Source organism: Liolophura sinensis, chromosome 11 (assembly GCF_032854445.1).
Source record: "Liolophura sinensis isolate JHLJ2023 chromosome 11, CUHK_Ljap_v2, whole genome shotgun sequence".
Lineage (NCBI taxonomy): Eukaryota > Metazoa > Mollusca > Polyplacophora > Chitonida > Chitonidae > Liolophura > Liolophura sinensis.
In genome coordinates this window covers 20,661,352-20,671,122 of record NC_088305.1, presented here as the reverse complement: position 1 = coordinate 20,671,122, position 9,771 = coordinate 20,661,352, and the positions used below count along the sequence as shown (strand labels likewise).

Sequence of the window (9,771 nt, the reverse complement as noted above, 5' to 3'; positions counted from 1 at the left end):
TCCAGTGTTAGTTGTTGCCTGAGCATTTTCATTCATTCGGCTGTTACAGGTCATTATAGAACTTTCCCTATGACTCTAAATCCATGGCGTTATGGAGCGTGTGATTTGATACTGTTTAAACATTCACGTGAACAGTTTGAAAACTCCTTAAATGGACCGAATTTCACTGTTTAAGTGTGACCATTTGCCAGCTTTCTCTCTGTCCTCGCTACATGTAGCCGCCCTAATTTTACTCTCTTTCTGTAATTAAGTCTTTATTTATATCTTATATGAATTAAGGGCTGCTCTGAGGAAGGATTTAAAGTCTTCAGCATTCTTCCTAGTACATGTATACATGGGCACGAGGGAAACATTCCCAAAGTCAGTAGGTCCCCAGTGTCAAGTACCCGGATATCCGCTGGCCATTGACTGGTCAGTCTTGTCTACACACTCACAGTGTAGCCCAACATATAATGCTTGCCCGAGAGGTGAAGTTGATCTTCTTAAAGACTTTGCACTACAGAGAGTACATGCAAGTGCCTACAACTATGCGCACTCTCGAATCGTGGAGTTCGGCTTGATGCGGTTTAATACCGGGTGAATGTAGGCCTAAGCGGCAAAGGCATACGAAAAACAGATCGGAGAAATGTTTAGTCTGTGATTTTCTCAACGAAACTCTAATATTCCAGTGCATCAGGACGTACCGCTGAGGAATGAACAGACGCTATGAAGAAATCCGAGTATCATTTGTAAACGACCACGCTGTTTACGATGAAAAACGGTTTTGATTGAAGTTTCACGAATGTCGGATGTTGTAAGCCTACATACGTACCTATCACAGGCTTGAGTAGCAGTATACGTCTAGATGGATCATATGTTTGTAAGTTCTTTCTAATGTTTATTTAATGCGCCAGATTCACTTCTGTGGTTTGTTGCTATTCGAACTGACAACTTGCAGTTTGAGATGTTTATATTTGTGCTAGGCAGTGACGCCAGGCTGTGGATTCACTAACTCTGAAACTTGATCAATACTCCTAACTTGTGTTGCTCTGTGGCCTGTGCCTTGGACGGCACGTTTTTTTTTCTCACCAGACTGAATTTATTTCTTTCTCACCACAGACTGAATATGACTCAGTCGAGTACCATTGTAACCTGTTTACTTTTGTTTTCCGTCGTACGACCGTCGTGCTCTTTCTGGCCACTTGGAAGAGCAGCCGACAGCCAGGGTGACGTATTGCTGCGTCACGTTCGTGACGTGGACACGCCCCTTTCCGCGACAGAGGAACTCGTGCGGAAAAACGAAGACACTGTTATCAATACCATTTTACGAGTAGTGGATCACAAGTTCGATACGCTGAGTGCTCGGATTACAGCGTTAGAAAGAGCAGTGAATGGCTTACAATACTATAGCGTGAGACAGTTCCGGCTACTCTACACGAACACAAAGAGTATCAACAGTCAAATCCAGGACATCAGCACGAGAGTGTCCGGACTGGAGATCGAAATTAGCCGTGCTGACTTGTCCGGTGTCCGAGACAAGGTCACCAGTATTGACCACGATGTCAAGATGCTTTTCCGACAGAACAACGACATGTTCGAAGGAATGGAACAAACGCTCGTGGTTGTCAATGACAACGTGAACAAAGGTGCCCTGGAAGTCAAGGGTTTACTGGAGAAATTTAATACTGCAATGTCAGAAAGGTCAGAGGTAAATTCAACATTACAGCAATCCGATGATACGGGAAAAACGGGTGATACTGAAATAAAGAACGACAGAGTACGGAAAAGTGAAGAAATGGAGCAAGAGAGTGTAATACCGGACGTGATAGAATCCTCACCGCAACAGGTGGATATCGATACCTTCACGGTCTCCAAATATTTCAACAAATTGGAAAACTTAATTGAAACCTATTTCAACGCTTCGGCATTAAGAGACGAGGAATACTTCAGAACAACAACAACAACACCTGCACCAACGCCTTCCCCCGCACCAACGATTCCAGTCGGTGTGGTTTTTGAGGTGGCACAGGAAGGTGCCAGGAACTTGACGAGAATGATGAATGCATTAGACGGGAAAATGGGTGACTCAGTGAAATTCCAGCGACACGCCGAACACATGTTAGAACGGCTGATCACGAACGGTGAGACTCTAGCCGAGCAAACCATTGCCCTCTCTGACAATGTAGCCCAACTGCAAGGGAAGATTGACGAGTTAGAAGAACAGTCGTCCAAATCCCGCGTTAAGGTGGAGGAGTTGCAGTCGCACAGTTTACTGGAGGCGAAGAAATTAGCGGAGAAGTATGTCAAATCGGGCCAGCTACAAGAAGAGTGTAAAATTCCGGCGACTTTGCGGAGTCAGATTGTGGCCATCGTGGCCAAAAACGCGTCGCACGTATTCGACCAGCTGACGGAGTTGGCACAGCTTAGTACAACGTCATTACCCAAAACGGTGTTGGATCTGCACGAGGTCATTAACAAGCTGCAGGAGGCGACCAACAAGTACAACGCGCTAATCGCCGCAGAGAAGGCCGACGACGACCGCAAGAGAGCGTTGGATGAAGCGGAAACGCGTCGACAAATCGAAGAAACTCTGAACCACACGAAGGCCAGTTTTAACATCATGGAGGCAGTTTCGTCGAACACGGGCTGGCTTCCACTTTTGCTCGACACCATTGATGTCATCGGCATAACAGCCAATCAGACGCTGGCTGTGGCGAATACCGTGTTTGAGAAAGTTGAGCAGCCGGTGAAGATTTATGTGCAGTCGAAGACTTCAGTGTCGAAGAGCGGTTACAAGTCGGTGACTTCGCGATCTAGCGGGTCAAATGTCGCAGAGGTCAGGATTAATGATGACAAACTGGAAGAAGTGTACACCTCCATGAACAAGTTTTACCGACTTCTACCGACCATTACAAACATGCTCAGCAAGTCGGGTAAGTACTGTCACAACAAAACACGTGTTTGTTTCATGAAAGGTGGGGGATAAGGAAGGAAGGGGTTGAAGGGTATATAAGGTATTCCGGTTTCGTTACAGCTCTAGGAATTGGTTTGCTGAGTTCCAAAGATTAAAACGTTTCACATCTTTCCCCTATGGGTATACGGTTTTTTCTTCTTTCTTGTCATTGAAAAAGGCATATTTTGTACTAGCTAATTGCTTCCTTATACTAATGGTCTTTGTGGACGAATTACCATTGCTAGAAAACTTGAATATTTAAGCTCTAGCAACAGCGTAACTACAGGTTAGAAATCACCAAAGCGTTATGGATCAAAGTAGTAGATGGCAAACATGTTAAACCGACTACTCTCTAAAAAGAATTGTGTACAAAACATGTGTATCACCGTCACTAAAGGTGACAACTTTGCACAGGTTTGCACTATTAATGTGTACCTTGCATACATCATCTTATATACCTACACCTTGAAAGTGTACCACATTGTGTACCTGTTATATATCACGAGACACATAAACGCATTTGAACAAAAAGTTTTACATTTACTTTTTGAGAGTAAAATCTTTAGGTCATACTGAAGCATCTAGGCCACATCGTGATCATAGCAGTCTATCCAGGCCGTATTTAGAAAGTAGAACATTTAGGTCATATTTAAACTATAGAATATCCAGGACGTATTTAGACCACAGAACATCCAGGACGTTTTAAAACCATGGAACATTCAGGTCATATGTAGACTATAGAATATCTAGGACGTTTTTAAAACCATGGAACATTCAGGTCCTATGTAGATTATAGAATATCCAGAACGTATTTAGGCCATAGAACATCAAGGACATTTTAAAACCATAGAACATTTTGGCCGTATTTGGACCATAGATCATCTGTCATGTATTTAGACCATAGAACGTCCAGGGTAAGTATTTAGAACATAGAACATCCAGGTCGTATTTGGACCAAAGAACACCCAGAACGAGTTTAGAACATAGAGCATCCAGGTCGTATTTAGACCATAGAACACCCAGGTCGTAGTTAAAGCATAGAACACCCAGGTCGTATTTAGACCATAGAACATCCAGGTTGTATTTGGACCATAGAACACCTAGAACGAGTTTAGAACATAGAGCATCCAGGTTGTATTTAGACCATAGAAGACCCAGGTCGTATTTAAACCATAGAACACCCAGGTCGTATTTAAACCATAGAACATCCAGGCGGTATTTAGACCATAGAACATTCAGGTTGTATTTGGACCATAGAACACCTAGGACATATTTGGACCATAGAACGTCCAGGGTTAGTATTTAGACCATAGAACATCCAGGTTGTATTTGGACCAAAGAACACCCAGATCGAGTTTAGAACATAGAGCATCCAGGCCGTATTTAGACCATAGAACACCCAGGTCGTATTTAAACCATAGAACATCCAGGTTGTATTTAGACCGTAGAACATCCAGGATGTATTTGGTCCATAGAACATCTAGGACATATTTAGACCATGGACCATCCAAGACATGTTTAGACCATAGAACATACAGTTCGTATTTAGATCATAGAAAATCCAGGTCTCATTTAGACCATAGAACACATTTAGACCATAGAACATCCAGGTTGTATTTAGACCAGACACCATCCAGATCGTATTTGGACCTTAAAACATCCAGGTTATATTTAGACCATAGATCATCCAAGTCGTATTTAAACCAGAACATACATGACATATGGAACATTCAGGACCTATTTAGACCATGGAACATCTAGGACGTATTTAGACATAGAACATCTGGCTGGTAGTTAGAACATGTGACATGAAAGGCGTATTTAGACAATAGAATATGCAGGATGTTTTTACACAAAAAAAAAGATCAAGGACATATTTAGAAGATAGAATATCCAAAACATAGTCCGACCATGAAACATACAGCACGTATTTTGACTATAGAATATCTAGGCCATATGTAGACAATAAAGCGTCCAGGCCATATATATTTACACCGTGTGACACCCAGGTCATATTTAGATCATAGAACATCCAGGCCGAAATTTATACCATGTAATACCTAGTATATATTTAAACCATATTACATGTACTTTACACATTTAAACCATGTAACACCTAAAATACGTATTTAAACCATAATCATCCAGGATGTATTTAAACCATGTATCACCTAGGGCGTAACACCCAATATGCATTTAAAATATTCACTATCCACGGCGTATTTGAACCATGTATCACCCAAAGCGTATATTCAAACCATACAACATCCAGGGCGTCTTTAAATCATATATCATGCAGGGCGCATATTTAGACCATATAGAATCCAGTAAGTAGCTAAACCTTATAACATCCAAGGCGTATTTGCACATAACATCTAACTGCTTCGGTGGTCTAATAGTTAGAGTGTTCACTTCGAAGTGGGGGCATCCCGGGATCAAACCTAGGTCAGGTAATAACAAAGAATTTAAAAATGTTACTTTATGTTATCTCGCTTGGCGGTCAGCGCTGAGAAATTAGAGCAAGGAAACATGAGTAGTTCGCCCGATGTCAGTGTAATGTAACTGGGTGGGGTGTCATAACTGGTGTCTTCGGCATGATACCTCAGTGGCGGCAGCATGGGCTCGCCCTGCCACAGGACACATCGTATGTACACATTCCTAATGAATCGTCGGCATATGACTGAAAAAAAATTAAGTACGAGGTTAAACGTCAGGCATACATGCATTCGAATAAAATGCGCCCCTCTTTTCAGGTCATTTAGCTTCCAGGGTCTTTCTATATTTATTTATTTATTTATTTATTTGATGGGCGGTTTACGCCATACTCATACTCATACGGCATAAAGAATATTTACTTATACGACGCTGCCAGGATTATGATGGGAGGAAACCAGACACAGCCCTGGGGAAACCCACGACCATCCACAGGTCGCCGACAGACTCCAGAGCCTTCATTACAAGGCTGTATAACAGTCAGATTTTACACAAGAGAGAAACGCTTAGAACGTAATGATACCGTGGAGCTTCCAGACCGTGTGTAGGTTAGGTAACATCCATGTAGTATTGAACAGTGGTTCTTTTATTTATAGGTTAAATATTACATAAATGTTGGCATAAACGTCGTTTTGAGCATGGTAAGCTAAGTAAGTGGTTATGAGTTATCTAACCAATCGGTAATTAATATATGTATAGATTTATCAAGCATGATATTGAGATTTGTAGAGCTAAAAAAAATCAAACGTGCAACCAATTATCTGAACCCATTTTCGCAAAAGACATTCGTATACCAGTCCTCACTCAAAATGGACTTTCCAGGGCAGTCGTTAACTTGTGTCATTATAATTAGAGGTATATGTGAAGACACTTTGTGACTAGTATATCAAGCATTCCTTGATTACTTTTTTGGTGTTCAAAGTACTATACAAGGCTTAGGTGGTTTAACAGCTGGATCGCACAGACTACCCTGCCCTTGACCAGTGAAGCCCCGTGTTCGAATCCAGCTCTTGCTGTTTCAACTACGGCTTTAAATAGAGAGGTTTGTCTCTGGGAGTGAAAGAGTATTAATCACAATGTTACACACCAATTAAACAAATAAATTATATTATATATTTGTGTATATACTTTACGTTAAGTGTATAACATATGTTATGTTATATGTTCATCAGTCATTGCAATCACTGTACCACAGGTATAGTCCTAAACCTAGTCAACGGCTCGGGCATCACAGAGGGCCGACTGGAAATGTACCACAACGGTCAATGGGGCACGGTGTGCTCCCGTGATATGCACGACTCAGATGCTGCTGCCATCTGTGGGCTTCTCGGTCATGGAGGTGGTCATCTGGCTCCGCCTCGACATTTTGGGGCGGGCCAAGGACCTATTTGGAAGCTGAACATGGGCTGTATAGACAGGAGACAAAGGCTGAGGTCGGACTGTGTGAAAAACGCCCTGGAAACTCGGTCGTGTTCTCATGACCAGGATCTGGGAATAGTCTGCGGTAAGATATTGATCCTGGTACTCTTAGAAAATAATCTGTTTGTTTATTTATTTATTTGATTGATGTTTGTGTCGTACTCAAAAACATTTCACTTATAAAACGGCGGCCAGCATCATGATGGGAGGAAACCGGATAGAGCCCGGAGGAAACCCACGAGCATGCGCAGGCTGCTGCCAGACCTTCCCACGTACGACCAGAGAGGAAGCCAGAGCTGAACTTGAACTCACAGCGACGGCATTGGTGAGAGGCTTCTGGGTCATTGCGCTGATCTGCCAACCACCTCGGCCAAGAAGCCCCCCCCCCACCCCCCGACATTCCCGAAATAATCTGTTGATTTGAACTGAAAGTATGTTGTTTTGAGTGCTAGAGTGCTAGAATATGTTCTGTCATTATTACACAATACTGTGTCATATTCAACATACTATTGCTAATCTAATCCAATCTTTAAGACGAATTAATAGAATACGTATGCTATATTTAACAGATAATCTGTGGTCTTAACGGAATCATATGTTGCAACAACAGAATCCATTTTAGACAACAGGCTTTCTGTTAATTTTAAGACATTATTTTTGGAAAGTACAGGAAACGTAATATGCGGAACCAGATTTTTTTGTTTTGACTGTTTTTTTTTACACGGTACTCAAGAATATTTCACTAATAAGACAGTGGTCAGCGTTATTGTGGGAGGAAACCGGACAAAGCCAGGGGAAAATTAACGAACATCCGCAGGTCGGAACCAGTACCTTTCCCTTGTAAAGTTATTCGGGTCTATGGTGTGTAGTTTAAACAAGACTTTTTACCATGCCAGTCAGCTTTGTGGTGGGGAAAACCGGGAAGCGCGAACCAAACAACCGACCTTTGTCGAGGTACACGCGAACTCTCCCACATCTGACACGTCATATTGTTGAAGACAAAAGGTGCCCAGTGGAAAGTCATGTAAGACTATAAAAACCACTGTCTTCCGTTCATTACCACCAAGGACCCTTGAACAATGCATATGGAGGCAGGAAAACCTCTAATCTTGGACCTATACCTCAGAATGGGAATAAACCCACGTCTCGAGGGACGTAGCACTTGAACGGAAACACCACCGACACTCAGTCACTACCCGCTCCCAGATGACGCTCACGCTTATCGTAGCAAAATAGACGATACTATTAATGCACAGTTTCCCAATCCCTGTATTGAGACCGTCATGGACAATAAAACAATGCCCAAGGCCCTATTTGCACTAATTAAATTTGGTATGGCAACTCCCAAAACACTGTATTGGCACTTTATTTTGAAAGAAACGCAAGCCTGACTTTCTTCCACTTTTCAAAATGTCATATTAGATTTTAGACAAACCGCTAGCCGTTGATCAATCGCATGTCTCCATGACTCCGCAGCGATATGTCAAGAATTTTTTATGGTCACTCGCGGTAGTTTTACTTAGTGAGAATTCAAGTACTCCTGAAACCCTAACCATATCAGTGAAGCAATCGGTCTATTTAAGTGCCATTAATGCCATATTTTACCGTTCTTAGATCACATGGTCCGACTGCTGAACCAGGTGACGAACATGCGCAGAGGTGCCGTGCAAGTGTTCTCAAAGGGCACGTGGGGTGGGATTTGCTTCGATGGCTGGGGCGATCGTGACGCAACAGTCGCGTGCAGACAACTCGGATACCCCCGCGGCCAATCAGTGAACGCTGGACAAGTGATTCCGGGCACGCCAGTTTGGCTGAAGAACGTAAGGTGTAGTGGAAAAGAGAGCAGGCTGGACACGTGTTCCCATACAGGATGGGAATGGGCAGACCTGTTATAGTAACAGGCTAGCTGGAATTCAGTGTGGCTCGTAAATAAAATTCAAACTGAGATAAACTTGAAAATCGATGAACTAGATCATTGCATTTTTGTTAGCGTGATGTATTTAGGGACATAATTAAGAATCAGTTCAACATGTATTGATCGGGTACACCGGTTAGTTTAGGTGCACATGGGGGTAGGGATTTCCCAGTTGGTTTAGGTGCACATGCTGGTGAGGGTTTCCAGTTAGTTTAGGTGCACATTTTGGTGGTGTTTTTTCCGGTTGGTTTAGGTGCTTATGCTGGTGGTGTTTTTCCGGTTGGTTTAGGTGCACATGATGGTGGGGTCTCAGCAGGTCTAAATCCACCTAAGCGTTCAGGGGACAAAACCAGATTCTCATGAAGATGAATGGAAATGATGCTGGTATCATCTCGCTGTAGACCAGTTCGGTGAAACATTGGAATGTTATTGGAACAAAGTACCCTCTTTGTAGTAAAATTGTGAAAACGTGCAGATCCACCCTCCCTCGAGATATTACTAGGCAAGAATAGCGTGAACTGGTACGTTGTCACCATGTTGATACCAGCTCATACCAGCTCATAGCATGAATTGGTATTAAGTTTCTGTTTCTGGTTCATCGCCAATAATTGCTACTTTGTTGTTGGTTCCTCAGTGTCAATTGTTACTATGTTGCGACTTCATTGACCTGAATGGATACTGTATTTTGTAAATCTTCCTCATAAATTTGTATTTTATTGCTAGTTCATCTGCTAGAAAAAAAATCCAGTTCATCATTGATATGAATTTTATTGCTCGTGTAAACTCAAAAGTAACCTTCTATACCATTCTAGTAGCTGTACTTAAGGAAAGTTATTGGTGTGGCGGGGGGGGGGGGGGGGGGGGGGGTAATGCTGATCTAAAATAAGAACAAAGTGCATGTGCGCTTTGTGAGATCTAAGTGAGATCCATTGTCCTGGCTCCAACACGACTTCTTTCTGTGACTTTAATTGCTGTTTTTACGGAAAGTTTTGTGGTTCAAAGACTTCCAGTT

General features: G+C 42.5%; 1 protein-coding gene across 1 annotated transcript; it reads left to right on the top strand.

Moving 5' to 3' along the window:
- Positions 1-659: 659 nt before the first annotated feature.
- LOC135477697 (uncharacterized) lies at positions 660-9,305 on the top strand. The gene is made up of 3 exons (XM_064757889.1): positions 660-2,912; positions 6,621-6,929; positions 8,459-9,305. The coding sequence occupies exons 1-3, from the start codon at positions 1,106-1,108 to the stop codon at positions 8,737-8,739; spliced, it is 2,397 nt and encodes a 798-aa protein (XP_064613959.1). The 5' UTR covers positions 660-1,105; the 3' UTR covers positions 8,740-9,305.
- Positions 9,306-9,771: the final 466 nt, after the last annotated feature.

What these genes read in the sequence shown, in the direction of transcription:
- LOC135477697 (XM_064757889.1), top strand. Translation starts at nt 1,106, where the DNA reads ATGACTCAGTCGAGTACCATTGTAACCTGTTTACTTTTGTTTTCCGTC. An exon ending in AAACATGCTCAGCAAGTCGG is followed by an intron (nt 2,913 to 6,620) that starts GTAAGTACTGTC and finishes ACTGTACCACAG; the next exon opens with GTATAGTCCTAAACCTAGTC. An exon ending in GGATCTGGGAATAGTCTGCG is followed by an intron (nt 6,930 to 8,458) that starts GTAAGATATTGA and finishes TACCGTTCTTAG; the next exon opens with ATCACATGGTCCGACTGCTG.